This window comes from Acomys russatus, chromosome 6, assembly GCF_903995435.1.
Source record: "Acomys russatus chromosome 6, mAcoRus1.1, whole genome shotgun sequence".
NCBI lineage: Eukaryota > Metazoa > Chordata > Mammalia > Rodentia > Muridae > Acomys > Acomys russatus.
In genome coordinates, this window is record NC_067142.1 from 67843383 (window position 1) to 67867578 (window position 24196).

General features: G+C 46.4%; 2 protein-coding genes across 3 annotated transcripts in view; one reads left to right on the top strand and one right to left on the bottom strand.

The window, feature by feature from the left end:
* Positions 1–321: 321 nt before the first annotated feature.
* Positions 322–18415, bottom strand: Ncstn (nicastrin). The gene is made up of 17 exons (XM_051147922.1): positions 18255–18415; positions 16820–16924; positions 10655–10778; positions 10200–10321; positions 9635–9780; positions 7572–7722; positions 7163–7272; positions 6804–6956; positions 5954–6058; positions 5736–5813; positions 4416–4588; positions 3082–3184; positions 2880–2975; positions 2520–2607; positions 2127–2281; positions 1655–1867; positions 322–1045 (listed from the first exon to the last, which is right to left on the bottom strand). Exons 1-17 carry the CDS (start codon positions 18334–18336, stop codon positions 923–925), a joined length of 2127 nt encoding a protein of 708 aa, XP_051003879.1. The 5' UTR covers positions 18337–18415; the 3' UTR covers positions 322–922.
* Positions 18416–18433: 18 nt separating this feature from the next.
* Copa (COPI coat complex subunit alpha) overlaps positions 18434–24196 on the top strand; it is a 48849-nt gene continuing 43086 nt past the window's right edge. For both annotated transcript variants that reach the window (XM_051147919.1, XM_051147920.1), the window contains exons 1-2: positions 18434–18601; positions 23498–23611. In XM_051147919.1, the coding sequence (XP_051003876.1) occupies positions 18562–18601; positions 23498–23611 (154 nt within the window). In that variant the 5' untranslated portion in view covers positions 18434–18561. The remainder of the gene's footprint in view (positions 18602–23497; positions 23612–24196) is intronic.

Below are 24196 nucleotides of genomic sequence, written 5' to 3' on the forward strand. Positions count from 1 at the left end.
TCACTCACTCCAACCCTGAGCTCCTCGAGGCTAAGGGTTGTGCCTGCTTCATCTCTGTACCTGCTCGGAGTGAATAAAGGGAGGACGCTATTCTGGGGCTGTTGTGAGAGGGGGGCTGTAGGGCTGTCAGGCCCTTCTTCATTTCACCAGCGTTTTTAGACGATCTCCCTTCTGGAGAGCGAGGCAGCATACACTGGGCTCTACTCTAGTCCAGGGTCACGGGACATGGTGACCTGGGACGAATACCAAACAAGTACAAGTTGTATGGGATAATTTTAATGAAACTTCTATTTATATAATTTACAAAAAAAGAAAAAGAAAAAAAAACCCAACAAAAATAGATATTATAGTTTAATAATAAAAAGTACGACTGAGCACTGTGGGCTGGAGGTGGGATACCCACCTAACAGCATGCCCACCCTAACATGCCATCTGGAGACCTGGAGAAAGGACAGTGGGAAAGAGACTGCTGGCTCAGCCAGAGCCCCATTCTTTCCCTAAGGGTCTGGGGTAGTTTGATCCCAACGGTCAATCCTTCCCATCCTTCTTCCTGGTCCAGCAGGTGGTTGGGTGCAGGGGTGGGGATAGGGTGACAGTGGGATCAGACAGAGGGACAGGGCAGGATGGAAAGACCCAAGAAAGGACAGATGAGGACGAGCAGTGGGGGTGTTAAGCAGGAGCAGGGAGCTTCTATCATAATGCCTGGTATCAGAGAAGGAGAAACAAACGGGAAAGGGGGAGCTGAGAAGGGGAGGTGACTCATTCATGTCTACCCCTGTCTCCACTCAGTTCCAGTCCATAGGTCATCCCGGTCTAAGACAGGCCCAGAGACAGTCCAGTGACAAATCAGTGGTTTGTTCCCAGCGAGACAACCGGCCTGGGAAGTAACATCTGAAGCTGGCAGGGGAAGCTGCTGTCCTCTTCAGTAAGACACAACTCCTGGCTCTCGGGGAGTGACGAAGAGGATGTCGGCTTTGGCGTTGATGCAGTAAGTGACGATAAGAGAGAAGACGAGGATGCCGAAGCCCACAATCAGGGTTATAAACTGCAGGGACCAAGGTGTAGGCAGTGAAGAAAAGTGTTCTCAGAATACCACAGCCTTAGGTAACCCAGGAAGAAACCCCCTCAGAAGTCTGGCACTAGATTCAAGCACCAAGAACAAGCAACAGCCACGGGCAGCATCTTCCCAATTAGCAGACTGGGCTCTCCTCAGGGGAAAGGTGTCTATGTATCTTTGCTTAAGTGATTTGCAGACAGGCAGGACCCACAGCTTTGGGTCTCTGGTGTCTTGGTGAGTCACGGTATGCTCAGGACTTACTTATAACATGGGCTCAGTAACTATTTGACTGAATCCTCCAGCTGAGTCAGAGAGTAGACGCTGGGTAGGAGCGGGAAACACAGAAGACCTTTTTAGGTCCCACCGAGGCTCTCCTAAGTAACCGTGCATTCAAATCATCAGCACAGAGAGACCTCCTAATGGGACGCCACGCACTGGCAGACCAGGCACAGACTTGCACTGGTTTTGCTATGGATCTGGGACAAATGTGAAACAGCCAAAAGGAGCCTAACAGAACTGAGGCAAGAAATAGTGAGAAGAGCATGTGCCCACCCCAACCAACAGAACGGTATCACCTCCCTTTCAGTCCAGTCTTACCTCAAGCTCTTTGCTGGCGATTAGGAATATCCGAGCTTGGATGTCTTTCCAGCGGCTCTCAGCCCACGTGGAATATTCCGTGGAGCTCCACTGACTCAGTTCAAAGGCAGGGGACAAGGCCCTGGCCAGTCGTACTGTGGAGCGTACACACCGTGGGAGCCGCTCTGTCTTGTTGGAATTCAAAGGACCTTGTACCCATGAGTACTCAAAGAGCTGCACAGGAAGACAGGTAGCAGCACAGGGCTGAGGTGACATTCTTCTCACTTGCTCCCTGTGCCCTAGTGGCCCCGTATCCTAGCCAACCTCATCAACTGCTTGACGACTCTTCATCCCACAGGTGGGCTGATTTCTCTCAGGCCACTACTTCCTCAATACTCAGGTTCCTAGGACTAAAGCCCATGCCAATCCCCACATCTGCCCAGGAGATTCCCAACTTTTCCAAGGGATACCTCCAACACCCACCGCCACTCACATCCTTGCTTTCACTCGGGACTTCACTGGGATCCTGGCATTGCTCTCGGGTGAGGTTGGTCACCTTGCCGGTCAGGTTTGCCAAGACATGCTGCACAACGTAAGTTGTGTTGGTAGGGCTGGAGACAGCAATGTAGTGTTGAAGGGGCCCATCATCTGGTTGCAGGCCAAAGGGAAAGGGGAATTTAGAAGGTGAGGTCACGGGGGTGGGGCAGAAACAGAAAGAACGCAGCACTGGCAGGAGCCAGAAGGGAGCATGGTAAGAGAAGAGGGTCCAATGATGAAAGCGTGGGGGGATGTGGGGTGGGGTTGAGTAAGGATTAAAGCAAGCTGACACTCTTTTCTCTACACATTTTGTCAGGTAGGGTTCCCCCTCCTCACAGCCGATGCTTACCCAGATAGGACCTTAGGTCATGTCTGAGGATAGACTGAAACCACGAGTTGTTGGCTCTAACCAGGAACCCATAGAGCAGACGCGTAACCTAGGGTTGGGACACAGAGAAGACAACCAGGGAAACAAAAGGCAGAGACCAGTTTATAAGACAGGAACTCTAGTGGGGCTGGGAGACAGTGGCCAATGCACACAAATGTAGAGGACGCCCACTCAAGAATTCCCAGGGCTATCATCCTCACAGGCAGGAAGAGGCATGCTAAATTCCAGTTTAGGAAGCTGGCAAAGACCACTGAGGAGGGGGTGAGAGGGGCAGCCTGTATTAACAGAAACAGGAAGGACCAGGGGCTCATCTTTTCTTACTGTCTGAGGATCAGCCTGAATGGAGTCTTGGAACTTGACTCCTCCCGCAAGCTCATACAGCGCCCGTGCCAGCACCGTGGCCACATTCGCCAGTGCCTGCAGCAGATGAGAAGCCCTGGATGGCTCACCTGCCTCTCAGCACTTCGCTTATATCATTTCTGATGCGTTTCCCACGCTCCCACCCAGCCCACGTCAGTGCTACCTTGGCAGTGTCTGTCACAAAGTTCAGATCCTCTTCTGGGCTCTGCCACTCAGGATAGGTGACGTTAATGTTCTCAGCAGTGTCATAAATGCTCTGGTAATACCTGCCCGGAAAGTCAGCGTGAGGCCTGGCGGTACAGAGTCACATCCTTGCCCCCTCTCCTACCTAAACGTCCTTCATGTGGGAACTTGCTATCTTATTTTTCATCATCCAGTGGGAAAAGAGGAAAGAAAATTGGAGTCCATTATTAAAGAGGTACAGGAAGCGGGCAAGTAGGAATGTGGGTGGGGTAAAGATATTTGAAGCCGCTGCTGATGGACAGAGTATAAAAGGAAGGCAAACACTAAGCACTGGAGACTAACTGTTTGGGCTGCACACACAGAGAACTGCCACCAATGAATGCTTACAGTGATAGAGGGGAAACGGTGAGGTACTAAGGTCAGACACATACACACACACACACACACACACACACACACACACAGATACTTTGGATCAAATCACCGTGATGGTCCCTATGAGCCCCAAGGAAATAGATTTTAAAAGAGCACCCTTAGCTTTCCTACTCAAATGTTGCTTGTGCAGGAATAGATTGTTGTCCCATACAGCGCCAAGTCAGCTAACAATCGGATGAATTATCTCTTACCTCAAAGTACCACAAAAGATTTAGAAAGCTGACAGTGATCGACAACTGTCACTCTCTTGAATGAGTGAGAAACTATCTTTGCTAGGGTCAGAGAATCAGTTTAGGGATTTTATTTAAAAAGCTCATTTGGCCCCAAGGAAGCTGAAGAGAGAGCCATCTAGCCTGAGTGAGAGTCCCCTGTTGTCCCTGGCCTCGGGTTAGGAGCAGCACGAGGGCCTCAGAACCAGGACAGGGTAACTAACAGTGCCTTCTTGTCTTCAGCCTTCCCTGGTACACGCGGCCACGTGTACCTACCATGGGACGGGAACGTGTCACATTGTACAAAGTAAGAACACTGCTTGTGGACCCAGAAAGAGACCACTCTTGTCTTCCAGCCAAGAAACTACCCTCTACCCCCTATGCTTTGGCTTGAGATGATGCCCTCTGTGGCAGCCCTTGGGAACTCAGGTACCAGGCAAACCTGGGAGAAGTGGAGCTGCAGCAGAGGACAGTTGTACTAGGAGGTGTTGAGTAAGGGTTGAGAACCAGGGTTCCAGGCCTCCTGTGAATAGGCCACTGGGTAAAGAACGTGAATGTTCTGGAGTTTTTGGAGGCAGTATGTGGGGTGGGAGACGACAGTGATCTGCCTCCCGGATTACAAAATAGTCTGCCTCTGAAAACGAAGAGGGTATAGGGCCAGGTGACTCACCGGTTATGGAAGGAACCGGAGTGGTCAGCCAGAACTACACCAGAGACGTTTCGAGCCCGAAGAAATCGTTGTAGAGATGATGGTGGAAGGGCCTGGGACTGATTCTGTCTCCTCAAGAGAACTTCCGGGACCGTAGCACCACTCTTCTCCAGAGTGGCCAGAAGGTCCTCCACCTGAGGGAGCCAAGAAGCAGACTGACAGGAGGTAGGAGGGTGGGCAGGAGGGCTCTCTCAGCCCTGTGCTCTCCTAGACAGAGTCTGCTGCCAGTCTGGACCAAGACTCTGACTTCCCTACATTCCCCACGGTTCTTCCTACAGTTAGAAAATCAAGGCACAAAGAAGCCTGGTTTCGTCACATTTATAGGCTAGCCCTGTCCTCAGGGTCCAGCCTTATCCTCAGTGGCTCTTTCACGTATCATCTGTTGTGCGGAATTGGAGGAGGCCCATCCACAATGGATGGCAGCTAAGTAATTCTCTAACTACTACAGGAGTCCCAGGCAGGGATGACAGCAAAGGCTGCCGTGGCAACAAGAGCACTCCAAGGAGAAAGGCAGGCTTAGAGCTGTACTCGGTAGGAAGAACCTTGAATAAACATTAAGAAAGTGGAGGGCAGGGCCTGGCGAGATGGCTCAGTGGTTAAGAACACTTTTTGCTCTTGCAGAGGACCCAGGTTCATTCCTCAGTGCCCACATGGTGGTTCACAAACATCTGTATTGCCAGTTCTAAGGGATCTGCCTCTTCCGACCTCCTTGGGCACCAGGCACCATGTGGTACACATACATGCGGGCAAATACTTAGACATATAAGATAAAATAAATCTATGCTACCCCCACCATCACCAATAAAGTGGAAGGCAGTTTGGGCAGGAGCCTGATACAGGCAGGACTCTGGCAGGCAGCCTTGGCAACTGGGTCCATGGGACAGCAAAAGTAGAAGGAGCAAGTCATGCTGGGAGTGGTGGCGCACGCCTTTAATCCCAGCACTCAGGAGGCAGGGCCTGGCAGATCTCTGAGTTCAGGATGGACTGGTTTACAGAGGGAGTTCTAAGAAAGCCAAGGCTACACAGAAACTCTGTCACAAAAACAAACAAAACAAAACAAACAAACAAAAAAAAGAAGAAGAAAGAAAGAAAGAAAGAGAGAAAGGAAGAAGCAACCAGTTCCCTGTCTTTAATGAGTAGTGGCAGTATTTAAGCACTGCAGGATCACAGGGAACTACTTACTCCAGGGAACCCCCAGGAGGTTATGATTCTTTTCACAAAGCAGTGGTGTTCATCTCTAGCCAATACCTAAGTCTAGTCTTTCTCTTGTCTGTAGGTTACCTGGTTCTTCACAGATTCGTTTTTCTGAGACATGGGATCTGTGTGCATCCAGAGCTCCAGTGATGTTCTTAAGGCCACCTGGGAGGGATGAGGAACAACACGTATGACTTGTCTCCCGCTGCGAGCCCATGCCGGAGAGACGGATGTCAAGGGGAGAGCCGGGTGGGACTTCAGCACAGGCCGCAGAGCAGGAAGGGGTCAGGGAGAGAGGCTCGCACCTGCCCCAGTTCCACGAACGAGTCGATGTTCTCCAGGCGCACAGGGAACTTGCCGTTCTCCATGTCATAGACCATTCTTGAGCTGCCAATGTAGTCAAAGGTTTCCTGAGGGGTGGAGACAGGAGAAATCCCCAAGGACCAGGACAGTTTGAGGGCAACAAAGTGGGCTGCTTTCCTGAGTCGTCTCAGCCGCTAGTCAGCTAGTCAACTTATAGCCACGTGATCTACCAGCCCCCCCTCCCCCCAACAACCTATCCAGCTGTTTCTCACATGCATGCATCATGGGATTTCTTGAGCCTAGAAATGGGGAGAGCAGCCTTTGAAAGGGCTCAAAGCAAACACTGGCCGTTACACACTTGCTTCTTGGCTCTTCCTCCTTCTGCACAGCTCTGGCCGCTCTTACCTTACACTACAGCCAGGCTGTCACAACACAGGGACCAGGCCAATAAATATGAAAGGAAGCCTCAAATAGATCTTATCAATGGGGGAGGGAAGGGGACATCTTTTTAGGAAATAGAAGCTTCCTTAAAAAAATAAAAATAAAAATAAATAAAAATAAAGCGTGGTGGCACATGCCTTTAATCCTAGCACTTGGGAGGCAGGTGGATCGCTGTGAGTTCGAGGCCAGCCTGGTCTACAAAGCAAGTCCAGGACAGGCAAGATAACATACAGAAACCCTGTCTTGAAAAAAATAAAAAATAAAAACAAAAAACAAAAGGATTCTAAAGGGGAAACAGAGACACATGCAGAAACTCTGAGTGTCAGCTCAGGTCAGTGATTTCTCTCCTGCCATTGGCACCCCCCCGCCCCCCCACTCCTTGCCATCTTTCCCTGGGGAAAAAGCCCTTACCCCCTGGAAGAAGACAAACATCACATTTCGGGGTAGTTCGGTCACATTAGGTGCCTTGTGCAAAGCTTCGGCTGCAGCCAGCTGAGTGACAAAGGAGGCTACAGCACTCTCTGCCCCTGGAGCCACATTCCAGAAAAAGGACCGGCTATCCATCTGGAATAGCAGAATGCAGGATGGGGTGGTGCACTTGAAAACTGGACCAGTAGAGCCAAGCCCAGGCGCCCTCTCCCGCTCCAGGAGGACCCATGTATGTTGGGACGAGAACTGGAGCCAGGGAGTCCAACAGCCCAGGTCCCTCTCCACTCTGAAGTCAGACACGCCTAAAGAGCCCTGCCCATGCTGCAGGGGGGCACACTCACCCGGGTGGCCACAACCACAACCCTGTCTTCAGGATCTAATGCCCCGGATGTATTTATGGGCTTAAGCATGCTCCATACGTTGAAGTCGGATAAGGGGTCACAGACGATTTCTGAGTAGGACACAAACAATGAGCGATCAATAGGACTAAGGGAGAGGGTAGTCAGAGAGCCTTCAAGACCATTCGGTCTCTGTCCCCACACACCCTAGGACCATTCCTCCACCTTCAACTGTTCTAGCTCTGGCTCTCTGGCACCATCCACTTCAGGGGTAGGCTGTCTCATCTCTTCAGAATTCTCTCATCCAGTGCCCGCTGCCCAGGCCCACACCTTCCCTGGGTATCACACCGACCTCCCTGACTGGGTCCACCCCCTTCGGCGCAGCCCACCTGCATGGACTGGCTCTGCCTACCTGGGTTGATGCTGAAGGTGCTCTGGATGAAGCTGCGCCGCATGCAGGTGGCAGTGCTGATGACGGCGTGCATGTGTGAGAAGAGCTGCATGGCACACAGTGGGAAGCTTGGCGCAGAGCCATTGTGACCCAGGTTGTGATCTTGATAACACTGGAAAGGAGACGGATCCCACTGAGACAGCTAGCTGTGGAGGCCCTCTCTCGCTTTCCAGGAAGAAGAAGGCCCAGCTTCATTCTTAAGCCACTCCCTTTTGGGGAGACATAAGTCCCCAAGCTACAGGTGTCCTGGGATAACCATTTAAGGTCCAAGAGAAAAATTCCTCAATCAGTACAAATGGCATGGACTCAACAGACTGGCTGGAGCAGATGAACTTATCCAATTCTAACTGGCGTAGTGCAGGCTTTGGCCGCCACAGGGTCTTGCTACGCAGTTTACAATGGCCCCAAACTCATGATCCTGTTTCAGCCTTCCAAGCATTGACAGTACAGGTGTGTGTTACCATGCCTGCCTTCAGCCACTGTTCTTAGTGTGACTTGCTATAAGGAGCACTGGCTAGAAATTAAAAAATAAAAATTATGACAGCTTGGCAAGCAACTCTTTTAGTCATTCTGAAGACAAATCTGTCAATTGACTTTAAAACAAAGATGCTAGACCAGACAGAATCAGGATAAATTAGAGCTGTAAACAACTGATCCAAGGGGCCGTAGAGATGGCTCAGTGGGTAAGAGCGTTTGCTGTGCAGATATGATGAGCCATGTTCCAAGCCCAGCACCCACATAAAAAGCCGAGCATGGATCTGTAACCCCAGTGATGCTGGGAGAAAAGGCAAGAGGATTGTGGGTGCTGGCTGGCTGCCAGCCTAGCTCCAAGATTCCTGTCTCAAGGGAGTAAAGTGGACAGTGCTAGGGTAGGATGTCCTCCTCTGGTCTTTACATCATGTACCCATGCACACACGTGTATACACACACACACACACACGCGCGCGCGCGCTCAGGGATTTACTGAATTCAACCTCTCAACTCCTAGTGGTCTCACTCTGTCCCTCAGGCTGGCCTACAACAACAGCCTTAAATGTCTGGCAATCTTCCTGCCTGTGCCTGGGACTGAGCATGAGGCATCACACTTGTTCCAATGTTCTCTACCACAAGCCTCGGTTTTTTCCAAATAGGGTTTCTCTGTATAACCTGGCTGCCCTGGAACTTGATTTGTAGACCAGGCTGGCCTCGAACTCACAGAGATCTGCCTGCCTCTGCCTCCTCAGTGCTGGGATAAAGATGTGCATCACCACGCCCGGCCCACTGTTCTTTTTATCTGGTTCTTTTTGTTGTTGTTGTTGTTCTTTTTTTGCTTTTTGAGACAGGGTTTCTCTGTGTAGCCTTGGCTGTCTTGGACTCGCTTTGTAGATCAGGCTGGCCTCGAACTCACAGAGAACTGCCTGCCTCTGCCTCCTCAGTGCTGGGATAAAGATGTGCATCACCACGCCCGGCCCACTGTTCTTTTTATCTGGTTCTTTTTGTTGTTGTTGTTCTTTTTTTTGCTTTTTGAGACAGGGTTTCTCTGTGTAGCCTTGGCTGTCTTGGACTCGCTTTGTAGATCAGGCTGGCCTCGAACTCACAGCGATCTGCCTGCCTCTGCCTCCCAAGTGCTGGGATTAAAGGCGTGAGCCACCACGCCTGGCTTCTTTTTATCTGGTTCTTAACCATGTTTCATATCACAACACCTTGTTTTATATTCTTCCATGTATTTCTGCCCAGCCTAATGCTTTCATTGCCGTATCAGACAGGAAAGAAACGGCCGAGGGAAATGTCAGGGCACTGGACGATAAACTTCTGCATCCCTGTTTTGTTTGTGAGACAGGGCCTTGCTATGTCACCCTGGTTGGTCTGGAACATGCTGTCTCTACCTCCTGAGTGCTGGGATTCAGGCACGCACCATCACACTTGACCAAACTCCTTGGTGGTTGTTTTGGGAAGCCATTTTTCAAGGTGTGAACAAACAGGATGAGAGTATGAAAACAATCCTGTTTCTCAGTGGAATTGCCAGGAGCTGGCCGAGGCAGTACCTGCTTGATGACCTTGGTTTCGTTCTCATCTTCAAGAAGAAAGATGGGGAAACTAAAGTCTTCATAAGCCAAGCCGTTGCCCAGTTCATTCCACAGCGTTTTTTTGCAATGGGCAAACTCTGACCCATAGGAATTGGAGTAAATACCTGGAGGGAGGAAGCAGGGAGGGGAGCAGGGGACCATTTAATGAGGCACCAAGAAGGCAGGGAGCAGGGGAAGTAGGAAGGTTAGGGTATCAGGGCCCGGGGCCAAGAGTACGAAAAGAGGCAGTGACTCTAAGAAGCATCATGGGTCTATCACCAGCCCTGCGAAAGCAGAGAAACTGGTACGGAGGAAGTCTAGGCGGGCAGATTCAGTGTCTGGGCTTGTGACAAGAACGGACGGTAGAAGAGGAATGGGAAAAGAAGATGAGGTGCGGTGGGCTGGCGTGTGGGGAGTGGGAGGGACTCAGTTGTTTACAGTCCACACAGACACACGCCAGGTCCTCTGCCCTTGAAACCTGACACTGGAGCAACAATTAGCCTCGTACAGTAAGAAGGCTCTCGTGAACTTTTGAGGCTCTTACCAAACCCATCATTTGGGCACTGCACACTAGGAGAGAAGCTTGAGGTCGAATCGGGCTTGGCTGGAGTCACGGCAAGACCGGCAATTCTGCTGGCTCTCCCCTTCAGCTTTTCCATTATATCCCTGGAATGGAGAGAGGGACATGAGAGAAGACAGGACGGTATCAGACAGATTACTAGTCACGGTGGAAACAAGCGGAGAGCCAGTCACGCAGAACTGCCACTCAGCTCTCTATTGGGGCTTAACTTCTGAGTCTGGACTACGGTCCGACCTGAGTTCAGGGTGTCATCTGCTTTGTCCCTGAGTGATTTGGGAACCACTCCCTCTTCCTTGAAGATGGTATCTCCTCTTTTCCGAATACAAATCCTGCTCCCTATTCTCCAGGAGACTCATCAGTACAAGACCCAAATCTTTCTTTCTCACACATAGTTCCAGAAAGACACACCCAGCTCTTACCTAGTGAAGAGCTTGCCCTCCAGTAGAACCATGTAAGGGGGGTTGGGGCCGTCGGTCAACACCCACTGCAGATCTTCTTCTTTCTCCACTACGTGGATAACCCCTGTATCCCCACTAATTGAAGCTGCCGGGACAGAATGGGTCAAATTAAAGCTCCCACAGTTGACAATTCTGCAGTTTTTTTGTTTTTTGTTTTTTAAAAAAACAGGGTCTCACTATGTAACCCTGGCTGACCTGAACTGACTGTGTAGACCAGGCTGGCCTTGAATTTGCAGTGATCCTCCTGCCTCTGCTTTCCAAGTGCTGTGATTCAAGGCCACCACATCCAGCTTCGGCAGATCTTTTATCTCTAAAGACGTCACAAAATATTAGGGTAAACACCGCCACTTCTAGACTTGAAGAGCTGCATTACCCCAGCTCCATTATAGGAGGAAAAGGAGAACAGCCCAAGCGGACTCATTAGAGGTCTTTCCGATTTTATTTTATTTACTTATTTATTTTTTTTAAGTTTGAACTTGCATCATCAGGTTTTTTGTTGTTGTTGTTTTGTCTTTGTTTTTTTCAGACAGGGTTTCTCGGTGTAGCCTTGGCTGTCCTGGACTCCCTTCACAGACCAGACTGGCCTCCAACTCATGGCAATCCATCTGCCTCTGCCTCCCAAGTGCTGGGATTAAAGACGTGAGCTGCCACGCCCAGCCACGGTCATCAGGTTTTATAGCAGGCACTTTTACTCTTTGAGTCATCTTGCTGGCTTTTATGGCCTTTTTAATTATATGCTGGAAAGGCTCTGCAATTTTCAATTTGTTTTGACAATTCCAACGACCTCATCTACCCATATACGCAAGATTCTAGAACACTAGACCCTCATGTTTTAAAGTTTGCATTTTCCTCTAGAAAATGCCAGACTCTACATTTCCAGCTCAAATGTCTAGCTTTGATCCGCCTTTGAAAAAAACACAGATTGTGTTGCCTCACTAGCCTTCTTGGCTCACCACTCTCCAGCCTCATTTGGGAATGCTTTTATTTGCTCCTGGCCAGTTTTAGGTGATTTTAATCTAGAACTCCGAGCTCTCTAGATCAGAGCTTGCCAGCTGGTAGGCCTGGAACGCACTGAAGGTGCGCTGATAATCACTGACCCCTTCCTGGGAATCTAGGATTTCAAGACCCTCAGTTGTCCAAACATAAGAGTAGACTCCTCATTCACCCAGGATAGTACCTATTTTTATATGTGTTAGGATGCTAAGTTATAATATTTCCATGCATCTCATGATGTGACAAAGACTGGGGAGTGCCGCTTCAGAGGAAGGACGATCCACAGCCTCGAATCTGATACAACACCCTGAGCCTCGAGGAATCTATGTGGAAGCATCCTGGGATCTTCCTGAGAATTTTTTCCTCCCTAAAGACTGGATGTGATTAATCAAGACTTATGTGAGATACTAGGCCTCAACATGGGCTGGCAGAGAATCACAATGGCAGGTCTTCTTTGCTTTGCTTTTTTGGTGCTAGGGATTCAGTCAAAGGCCCCGCGTACAATGTCCACTCTATCAGTGAGCTGTCGTCCAGGCACCAGACCTTTAGGAAATACAAATGCTCAGACCTTTTCTCCGTGGGACCTGGACACATGTATTTTCTAAAAGTGCCATACGTAATTCTTGGCTATGCACAATCAGACATGAGAACTAGGCTTCTAGACCATAGAACTGAAATACTTGTAACTCGGAGATTAAAAAACATCCAGTACTTCCCAATTGCTAACCAAACCAGGAGATCTAAGAAAAGTAAACACAGGGGGGAGCGGAGGACTGCTTCGGACAAGATCTCTGGTGCCCGGGATTTGATCACTTGCACCTTGGTGGAGAGGCCCTGGGAAAACACAAAGGAGGGGGGCGCAGACTGTCTGTTAGGGTGAGACCTGATAGACTGTGGTCAGATGGTGGAGGAGGAGGACCCCACCTGTCAGAGGTCTAGGGGAGGGAACAGGCTGATGGATGGTGGTGGAGGTGGTGGTGTGAGTGTGGGGACAGGAAGAAAAAAAGAAAAAAATCATTTTAAAAATTTGCATAGGTGGGCTGGAGACATGGCTCAGTGGTTAAGAGCCCTGTCTGCTCTTCCAAAGGTCCTGAGTTGAATTTCCAGCAACCACATGGTGGCTCACAACCACCTATACTGAGATCTGGTGCCCTCTTTTGGTGTGCAAGCTCACATGCAGGCAGACACTGTATAAATAATAAATAAATAAATAAATCTTTAAAAATTTTGCACAGGCAAAAAGAAAAAAGTAAATACAGCAGAAGGGTCTATAACATCTGCCTATGGCTTATATATAGTAAATACTTAACAGGATCATCTCCATGGTAATAATAAAATATGGAAGAATAGTAGAGCCTGATACAGCTTTAGTTAAGATCCAGATGCTAACAAAGGTTTTGCATTTATATTTACATTTCCTAAAGGTCAAAACAAGAAAATCAAAGCAAAGGAGACCTTCTACTGTGATTCTACTCCATAGTCCATGTTATAAAACAACAACACGGGGGAAAAAACTTTGTAGAGCTCGTAAGACCTGAGAAAAAGCTTGGCATAGTGGCACAAGCCTATAATACCAGCACTCTGGGAGGCAGAAGCAGGCGGATTTCTGTGAATTCAAAGCCAGCCTGGTCTACACAGTGGGTCCAGGACAGCCAAGAGAAACCCTAGCTCCAAACACCAAAAAACAAGAACATGAAACAAAACTAAAAACAAAAAAAGAAAAAAGAAAGAAACAAGAAAATTAAAGATAAATAAAGCTGGGCAGAGTGAGGCATGCCTGTAATCCCAGCACTCAGGGAGGCAGAGGCAGGCAGATCTCTGTGTGTTCAAAGCCAGCCTGGTCTACAAAGGGAGTCCAGGACAACCAAGGCTACACAGAAAAGTCCTGTATCGAAAAACAAATAAAAATAAATAAATAAAGAAGTAAAGAAAGAAAGAAGGAAAGGTAACCAGCTCTAAGGAGGACAGAGAAGAAACAAACTAACTCTGGACTAAGGAAACCTGGATTACCAGCTGGGTCTTAACTGGTAATTGCATGGTTTTAAGTAACATGTTAGCTTTCTCTGGACCTTCAGCAAGAAACAGCTTTCTTATCCCTACTCATCTTACATGGTGGGGAGCACCTTACATGCTCTTTGAGCACATGAGAGATCCATAGAAGTAGGTCATTATAATCAGAAAATCAAACCCGAGCGCCACTTTTTCCCTTAGTTTTATGATGCTCACAACCATAATTAAAATGGGTGTTGCCTGTAAAGGAATGGACAGATATGATGAAGCAAGACTCAGAAGCAGGGTGAGAAGGAAACATGAGCCTCTTGAGGAAATGGCCAGAGTCCAGCCCCTCCCCTCTTGTCTCTGCACCGCCCTTGGCTTTATCGCTAGGGGCTACATCTTTGCTTCCCACGGGGCTGCTGGAAGAACAGCCAGCATAATGAATGAATGACTCCAGGAGGATTTAGAGCCCAGCTTCAGGAGGATGGGCTCCTAGCAGTCAGGTCTGACGTCAGCCTATCCTGGATCAGGTTCTCTCATCCACAGCTCAGATAAAAAAAAAAAAAAAAAAACCAAATCCAAGCCAGGCAAGGTGGTGCACACCTTTGATCCCAGCACTTGAGTCCAGGACAGCAAGGGCTATTACACAGAGAAAACTTATCTCGGAAAAAAAAAAAAAAAAAAAAAAAAAAAAAAAAAAAAACCCCAACAAAACAAAAGCAAAACAAAAAAACAAAAACAAAAAGAAGAAAGAGAAAGAAACCAAACCCAACAAAAACCTTAAGGCTATTTGAAACCAATGAATCTGCTTGCAATGCTTCCTGTATGGGGTATGGGACAATTAGTTTATAGTATAGCTCATGGAAGCATAGGCGGAAAAGTATTAGCTACCTCCCTGAGCAAATGCCTTACCTTCCCGTAACTGAGTTTCTTTTTGGCAAGATGGAAGGTACCTGGCAATCACATGATACAGTTTGACAGTTTACTCCACCATCAGTAACAAATATTTACTTAAAAAGTGTTAGAAACAGAGAACGGAGGACCATGCCTACAATTTCAGCATTAGGGGGTCTCCGGCAAAAAGATTAGAAGTTCAAGACCAGCCTGTGCTATATAATGAGATCCTGTTTTAATAGACAGGAAAAGACAGAGGCAGGCAGATCACTGTCAGTTCGAGGCCAGCCTGGCCAACAAAGCAAGTCCAGACAGCCAAGGCTACACAGAGAAACCCTGCCTTGAAAAATAATACAAAACAAACAGAAACAGAAACAGGAAAAAAAAAATAAAGAAGATAATTTGACTTTTAGCTTTGTGCATCTCTATTCCAGCCATAATTAAAAGGATAAACTAAAATTCAGAAGTGATGGGTTTGATGATAAAACGAAGATCAGACCCTGCTTATCCACAAAATTATATCCTGACAGAGCTACTGTCCATGGAAAACTAAGCTCTGACGACAATAGATGGTTTATATAGAAAACAAGCTGTGATTTTTATTTTATTTTCTTACTATGTTTAGTACCCAGAGATTTAACTCAGGGCCTTGTGCACATTAGGCAAGTGCCCTACCACTGAGCTACACTTCCGGCAATTTATACAGTATTGAGAATGCCAGTGTTGTCAATGGCAGTGTTGTAACACCATTCTGTTTTGCAACACATTTACAAAGCACAAGGATACGTCCAAATACTTCACTTCTTCCCTCTGCAACTATTTCGCAGATGGGAGGATCAATAGGGCCTAAAGTTCTGGCTGACTTGGGCAACCTACCTCCTGAGTGCTATGATTACGGAGGCGCTACTCTGTATAATTGATATGGTGCTGGGGACCAAAACCAGGACTTTGTATTTGCTAGGAAAGCACTCTAACAACTAGTTACACCCCCAGCCCTTATTTGGCATTTACGTGTATGCATGTGCACATTCCTATGTGCAAATATCCGATAGAAGACAACCTCAGGTATTTGTCCTTGGCTTCTACCTTGCTTCAGACAGGATCTCTTTTGTTTTTCGGTTGTACACAACAGACGACCTGGCCTGTAATTGTATAAGGAACCTTCTGCCACTGCCTCCCATCTCTCTATAGGAGTGCTAGCATTATAAACAGTCACGTTACGCCTTAGCTTTTTTTTTTTTTTTTTTTAAATGTGGGTTCTAGAGATTCAGGTTCCAGTTGTCATGCATGCCCAAGAGCTTTCACCCACTGAGCTACATCCCCAGCCCTGAGTCGGCATAAAAAATAAATAGGCATGAGGGTCTTGCCTACACGTATGACTGTGTACCCACAACATGTGTGCCTGGTGCCAGTGGAGATTAGAAGCATCGGGTCTCCTAAAACTGGAGTGACGAATAGATGGTTAAAAGCCGTCAGGTGGTGCTACAGATCCAAAATCAGCCCTCAGCAAGAGCAACAAGTCCTCTTAATCGAAGAACCATCTCCCCAACCCCTACTTAGTATGCTTTTTCTTCAACTACTTCACTGCTATTGAAGAAGCTGATTGGGGTTTTGGAGATACTAGCTTAATGGTAGGGATTCAATCAACAGCATCACAAAACAATGACAACAGCAAATAGTGGCACGCTTGGCACCAAAGTCAGCAAACAGTGGCACATGTCTGAAGTTCTAGAACTCAAGACAAGGCCAAAGCCAGCCTGGGGTACATAGCCAGGCTCTGTCTCAAAGGGGAGAAAAAAGAGGTCATTTTTGTTAAAAAAACAAAAAACAAATCACCCAGAGTGACAAAGCAATGGCTAGACTCATAGAGCACGAAGTTTCTTTTCCCTTGGGGTAAGATAGTTGACGGTCCCACCAAGGTTCAGATTCTAGCTTGATTTCTTACTACCATGATACTGGGAAAGCTAAGCAATTTTTCCTAAGTTTTAGTTTTATCATTTGCACAATGTTAGTAACAATGATTCTTGTAGGGGTAAAAACAAAATGCACCCATTAAAACAGCATTTACTAAATCTTAGCTCTTCATTAATTATCTTCTCTGATGTGACAGATGATCATCAACTCCTAGAACCACACTGCAATTTGAATGCCAAGATTTTAAAGCAGGACATGAGTAGTTCCGAGTATCCCAGCTACAAACTGAATTCTTGATTGCCACAAATTCAAATCCCAATTTCAACTTACACTGGCAGCCAATCTGATGGGTGGCATTGAGCAGGCGGACACAGGGAGCTGTTCTGTTTAAGGGGATGTAGATCTTCCTCTCCACCGAGTTTCCCGCACACAATCCTGACCAGAAGATAAAAAGTATTAGGAAAAAGGGAAGAGTATTTGACATTAGCCTCTATCATCATTAGCTTGATTGATGGGTTAGGTAAATCATTCACTCTCATACTTTCTAACATAAGGTTAATGATCGTTCTTTTCCCTTCTTGGCCACATTATTGGAACGCAGGTGTTGTAAAGAGTCCCTAGTTGCGTACCTTAGAAAGTTATTAAACTCCACGAAGGTCAATTAGTAATAATAATGTTAAAGGATGATGTGTCAGATGGTGATATGTGTCAGATGGTGATATGTGTCAGATGGTGATGGGTGATGGCGTTTAGATGTACCAGCGTCTAGCTGCATGGGTAAGCACGTCTGCTTCTCTATCTTGTGTGCACGTTACTAATTAGTTAGCAAAGGAGTTTCTGGTGTAAGAATATAGACTACCAAAACCAAACAAAGGAAAGCAGTAACAGCAACAAAACCCATCTAAGAATCTGAGCAGACCTAGGAGAAACCTTATGCCGCACACCTGTTCGGCTAATCAAACAGCAAGCCGTTTGTGTGCACACCTAGAGTACGGGGCAGCTACAGCTTCTTCCTTGAAGATGGTCAAAAGCAATGTGAATGTAGGGGAAAATATACTTGTGGTTAGTTACAGAAATGTTTTCTATTTTAGGGCTTAACTAGAAAGCCATGTACATATAAGAAAACACTTATAGCTTTGTTTAATTCTTAATTGACCGCACGATAATTATAGGTGTGCTATTAATTATAATTCATAATTGCAAAATCACTAAGTACATTGTATTCATATACATTAAACGCCTAAAATTTCTTCAATCGTTACTGCCCTCTTAACAGTTTAAAGCAGCTAAGCCCACGTTAGTGTCACTTTAGTAAGTAAAGAAAATAAGGAACGCAAATCTAGGATAGAACCAACGGGAGCAAATGAGGTCTGTCGTTTTTAAACGTTGCACAGCGCCCACAAAACAATGTGGTGTCAAAAAATAGTAAACCAGAGAAAGGAGACTGAGCTTTTTTACACTTATCCCTTTTGAATGCTGGTAGGGCGGCTGGACTTTAAAGAAAACGGGGCATGCGAGTAGGGTAAAAGAGAACCAAATTGGAAACCCAGCAAAAGGCTGGAGAGAAACGACGTGCCTCAGGAGAGAAGAAATGAAGGACCAGGTAAAGGGGGAACTTATGTCATGGGAACGAAAGACAGAAGGATTTACAGGGCGGGGGGAACCTAGGGGCAATGGGAACCAGAAGGGCAATGCCTGCATTAGCGATGGGCCGATCCGGACGGTTCCTCTTACAGAGCGGAGCTCCGGGATCGGGTGGCCTCACCTGCCAGCACCACGGAAAAACACAGAAGGAGAAGACCCCGACTTCCTGGGTCAGGCCCAGAGCTGCCCCTAGTCGTAGCCATCTTGCTTCTCCGCTGGGCGGAAGCCTCAGGTCCCTTCCAGTGTCGTATCGGCCTCTCTAGGCTTCCGCTGTCTCCGTCTCTGTGGTCCGGAGCTCTCTAAACCGGAAGTTCGTGTCGGGGAGCTTCCGGGAGCCGCGACCTAGGGTAGCTGACGTGGAAGGTTTGGGAAGGCAACGGAGGGCGGCAGGACCGGTTAATCGGACCAGGGAGCCGGAGCCCTGAAGGATGCTAACCAAATTCGAGACCAAGAGCGCGCGGGTCAAAGGTAGTGAAAAAGAAAGGGGGAAAACGGAGGTTGGATATGTTAGGGGAGGTGCAGTCGCCAAGGAAGAGAGAATGGGCGGATTCGCTGACCGAATCGGGCCCACTGGAAGAAGCCAGCGGAGTATCCGAGGGAGGCGAGTTAGGCTTAGTGGAGTCTCCGCAGTCCGTGCTGGGTAATGTGTGCTTTTACTTTGACTCGTGAGATGCTTTGGGCTTGCGTTGTAGGAGGTCCCTTAGTCCCGTCTCCTCTTCTTTCCATCCACCCCTTTCTGTCCTTAAGGCCTTGTGACTTGTATGTTTTTCGAGGACCATGTTCTATGGAGTACCTCTGGGGATTGACTCGTAGCCTCTGTCACTGTAGCCTTTTCGGATTCAGTCACTGACTAACTTCCTTCCGCCCGTCTGCACCATCCCAATGTCCATTGCTTCTGTTGGACTTTATTGCCTGCTTGGAGTTAGGGTCTACAGCCCCCCAAAGCCCCGAGACTGGTAAGAATATCCGATGAAATACAAGATTTGTATTCGATTTGAATATCAGATGAGCAATTAATATCTGGGGGGCGGCGGCTGGTGAGATGGCCCAGCGGTTAAGAGCTCCATCTTCTCTTCCAAAGGACCCGCGTTTGATTTCCAGCACCCACACGGCAGCTCACAACTCTCTGTAACTTCAGTTCCAGGGCATCTAACACCTTCATACCAATGCATATAGAATAAAAGATAAATTAAAAAAGAAAAACATTGTGGCAATAAGTTTTGAAGGACAAAGGCCTTGAGATAACACTCTTTAGAAGTGTTGAGATTGGAAAAGCAGAGAACTAAGTCTGTGGTAAAAATATAACTGGAATATTTCATACTATGCAGTATAGCAAAATGGTTTAGAATTTATTCTTTGGAGTCAATTGGACTTGTCTAGGAATTCTGAAACATCCACTAGCAAGCTGCATGACTTTCAGTGGCCCACTTACTATTGTTAAATCCCTATATTCTTATCTTCAGAAATAAGGGTAATTAACATTCTATGAAGAGAAGTCAAATCAAAAGTAGAAATGGGTTTATAATAGTACCTAGTCAGACTTAGTAACTCAGAAACTGGAGGCTATTTAATGTGAGGCTGTATTCTGTGTAGCTGCTAGGGCTCGTGGGAAATTTGATCATGAAGGGTGCCATTAAGAATTCCTAGTGCCCCTAGGGTTACCTAGAGAGACCCTGTCTCAAAATGACAAAAGAGAAAGAAAAGAATCATCGTCTCTGGTGCTAGTCATGGTGGCTTGAATCCCAGCGCTCTGAAGCCAGATGCACGCGGATCTCTGTGAGTTGGAGGCCAGCCTAGTGTACAGAGCGAATGCCAGGCCAATCAAAGCTATACATTGAGACCCTATTCCAAAACAACAAGGACAACAAATGGTTTGGGGCTAGAGAGATGGCTCAGTTAACAAGACTGACTGCTCTTGCAGAGGGCCTGAGTTCAGTTCCCAGTTCCCATGTTTGGCAGCTCACATTCACCTGGAACTTCAGCTCCAGGTGATTTGACCTGTTCTCTTGGGCTCTGTGGGCATCTGAACTCCCATGTGCACATATGTAATTAAAAGACCTAAACACAGTTTCTGGTACTTCAATAGTCGAAATCAGTCTTCATTTCCTCTGAATTCTTTTCAGATTTCGTCTTGGGTAGTAGAAAGGGGTAGAAATCAGTATTTGAGAATTCTTTTAAGAGTGCTTAATCAAGTTAAGAGTGCAGTGCTATACACCGTACAGAGTTTGGTTCCTGTCGCTCATAGTATGTGGCTCACAACTGCCTGTAACTCCAGCTCCACAGAATCTGGTGCCTTCTTCGGTCCCTTCAGGCACTTGCACTAATGTGCACATAATCCCCACACAGCCATGCATAATTAAAAAAAATGAAGTGCTAAATTGGATGTAGTGGCTCATGTCTGTAAGTCCTAGCACACGAGAGGCTGAGGCAGGAGAATTGCTATGAATTGGATGGTACATCGTGAGACCGGTTCAAAGAAACAAAAGGAGTTAACAGTATATCATAAAAATAAAAGGAATATTATGCAAAGTAGGTGTCTTCATAAGCTTGCTATTAGGGTGTGTTCATATAATGGTTTTACAACTAAGTAATAGCTACCAGACTTGAATGTAGTGGCTCATTCCTATAAATCCCAGCACATGCGAGGCCAAGGCCAGAGGGGTTGCTGCAGGTTTGAGGCCAGCCTAGACTACAAAGTGAAACCGTGTTGTAAAAACCCAAACATTCTGGGTGTAGTGGCCCAGAGGTAGGCAGATATCTGAGTTCGAGGCCAGCCTGGTCTATAGAGTTCCAGGACAGCTAGGCTACACAGAGAAACCTTAGCTCTGAAAAACTTTTCAAAAAAATTATCAGAACATTAAATGTAGACATTCTAAGCCAGAGTGATATGGTTCGGTGGGTAAAGGTGCCTGTCAAGCGTTGATTCCCAATGACCCACATGGTGAAAGGAGAGAGCTGGTTCTCAAACATGTGTACCATGGCATGTGTGCATGTGCACACAAACACATGCTCACAAATATATATATAATACAGAATTTTTAATGTACATATTAAGCACTATTAAGGCAATTGGCATTATATGTAGAAGTATCTTCAATAGACCTTTTGTTTGTCTGTCCTGGAACTTACTATGTAAACCAGGCTGGCCTCAGACTCAGAGATCTGCCTGCCTCTGCTTTCCAAGTGCTGGGAATCAAGGCATGTGCCACCACTGCTGACTTCAGTAGATCTTTTTTATTTTTTATTTTTTTAAAAGATTTATTTATTATGTTTACAGTGTTCTACCTACATGTAACACCTGCTTGTAACACCTGCAGGCCAGAAGAGGGCACCAGATCTCATTGTAGATGGTTGTAAGCCACTGTGTGGTTGCTAGGAATTGAACTCAGGACCTTTAGAAGTACAGGTAGTTGGGGCTGGAGCGATGGCTCAGGGGTTAAAAGCACTGATTGTTCTTCCAGAGGTCATGAGTTCAATTCCCAGCAACCACCTGGTGACTCACAACCATCTGTAATGTCATCTGGTGCCCTCTTCTGGCATGCAGGTGTACATGCAGGCAGAGCACTGTATCCATAATAAACAAGTAAAATCTTTAAAAAAAAAGAAGAAGTACAGGTAGTTCTCTTAACCTCTGAGCCATCTCTCCAGCCCCAGTAGATCTTTTTTATAGCCAGAAACTAAAGGTTACATTTTTCTAAGAGTAAGGGGTTTTTTGTTTTGGTTTTTTTGTTGTTGCTGTTTGTTTTGTTTTAAGACAATGTCTCACTATATAGCCCACCTGGGCCTCAAACTCATGGTTTTTCTGCCTCCCAGATTCGGGATTACAGGTGTGTGGTACCTCACCCATCTTGTGAGTGTGTGTGTGTGGGGGGGGGGGGAGACTGACTAGTGAGATGATCAGTTGTTAAAGTGCTTACCGCCAAGCCTAATGACCTGAGTTCGGTCTCCAGGACCCAGATAGTAGAAGGAGGGAATTGATACCTGCAAGGTATCCCCAGACCTCCACACTGCACCATGGCATGTGTATGCCCATATGAAAACATGTGTGCACACACAGTATATAAATAAGTGTAATTAAAAATTTTAAGAGTGGTGCCTTTGTTCCTTACAGTTGTAAAAAAAAAAAAAAAAAAAAAAAGAATTATTTTCTATTAAATGAAGTGTAAAACTTTTTATGTCATTTATTTAAGTAAGAAAGGTTTGTAAAAATAGCATCATATTCCATGTTCATAAAATAATAAGGCATGGATTTATATGTAGCTTCATTAAAAACCTGAAAGACAAACTTCAAACTATTAACAGTTCTTTCTTTTAGTATTTCCTTTTGTCATCCTGGTGAACTACCAAGGATTAGATTTATTTTACTGCTTCAAGTTGCTAAACAACTAAACAAAACCAGAAAGGTTTGAGACATTGATCAGTAAAGAGCACAGGAAATTATTTCTTGAGGGAAGAAAATAACAGGGTAAAGACTATGTCTGTTGAGATTAGTGCTTGAAGAAAGATTCCAGGCTGCAGCAAAGGAAGACGGAAGAACCCTGTGTCCAGCTGAAGAACGGAGCTCAGCGTTTGGAGCAACAAAGATGATTGAAATCTACTTGGGGAATCCCAGGATGGGGAAAGCATTGGAGGGCTGTGGGCTCCCTTGGGCTTTTGTCAGAGTATCGATAGGTATATGCATGCAAGAAAAACATCCCAAATCTAGAAGGAAAAAAATCAAGGAGGTAGTTGTAGGATTGGAGAGCTGGCTTAGTGGTTAAGAACACTTGTTGCTCTTGTAAGGACCCAGGTTTGGTTCTCATCATCCACGTGGTGGCTCATAACCATTTGTATCTCCACTTCCAGGGGACCTGACACCCTCTTCTGACTTCTGCAGGCACCAGGCATATATGTGGTACACATGGACACAAAATGCTTAAAAATTACATTAAAATTTTTAAGAGGATTACATACCTCTAATCCTAGCACTGGGAGGCTGAAGTGGGAAGATTGTGATTTTTGAGGCCAGCCTAGACATAAGAATCTGTCTTTTTTTTAAAGAAAAATTAATGGTTAAGGACTAGAGAGATGGCTCAGTGGTTGAGAGCACTTGCTGCTCTTCCAGAGGACCCAAGTTCAGTTCCCAGCACCCATGCCAGGTGGCTTACAACCACTTTTAATTCCAGTTCCAGGGATCCAAAACCTCTGGCCTTCATAGGAACCTGCACTCGTGTGTACATACCTGCACACAGGCACATCAAGCATGTTGAAGGAATAGATTACCTCTGGCTAATCTTGTTGGTCCTTTTTTATCAGACTTGACAAAAGAAGACATCAGGGACCTTATGTGATTGTATAATTTTCTGCTCTTTTCCCCTTCTCCAGGCCTTAGTTTTCATCCTAAAAGACCCTGGATCCTGACCAGTTTACACAATGGGGTCATCCAGTTATGGGACTATCGGATGTGCACCCTCATTGACAAGTTTGATGAACATGATGGTAAGTTGATTTCTAAGGGGAAATTAAAAGAGATGGTCCAGTGGTGAAAGTGTTATCTGTTCTTGTAGAGGACTTCAGATGAGTTCCCTGCACGCACATCAATCCAGTGCTCACAACCGCCTGACACTCTAGCTCTAGGGATCAGATAGTCTCTTTTGACCTTCACTGGCACTTGAACACGTGTGCACACATACATACACATAATAAAAGTGAGTATTTTTTTAAAGGGCAAGTATTCCTCATCCCCCTAATAAGAATTCTAGTTTGACAAGGATTCCCCCTAAAAGTAAAGTGTGTGGAAGTGAGAAAGGGGTACAAACAAACCAACAAAAACCTCAAATCAGAATCTTAAAGGTTTGGGGACTTAGCTTAGTGGTAGAGCCCTGGGTTCAGTCCTCCACTCTCAAAAAAAAAACAAAAACAAAACAAAACAAAACAAAAAAAACCCCAAAGTTTCTTTAGCCAGCGATGGTGGCGCACGCCTTTAATCCCAGCACTTGGGAGGCAGAGGCAGAAGGATCTCTGTAAATTTGAGGCCAGCCTAATCTACAAAGAGAGTCTAGGACAGTCAAGACTCTGTATAAA

Excerpts from the sequence above, each read along its gene's own strand:
- Ncstn (XM_051147922.1), bottom strand. The coding sequence starts at position 18,336 with ATGGCTACGACTAGGGGCAGCTCTGGGCCTGACCCAGGAAGTCGGGGT. Across the intron at positions 7,723-9,634 it reads AAACCAAGGTCATCAAGCAG|TGTTATCAAGATCACAACCT; the intron begins GTACTGCCTCGG and ends TCTCCTTTCCAG. Across the intron at positions 1,868-2,126 it reads TCCCGAGTGAAAGCAAGGAT|CTCTTTGAGTACTCATGGGT; the intron begins GTGAGTGGCGGT and ends CTTCCTGTGCAG.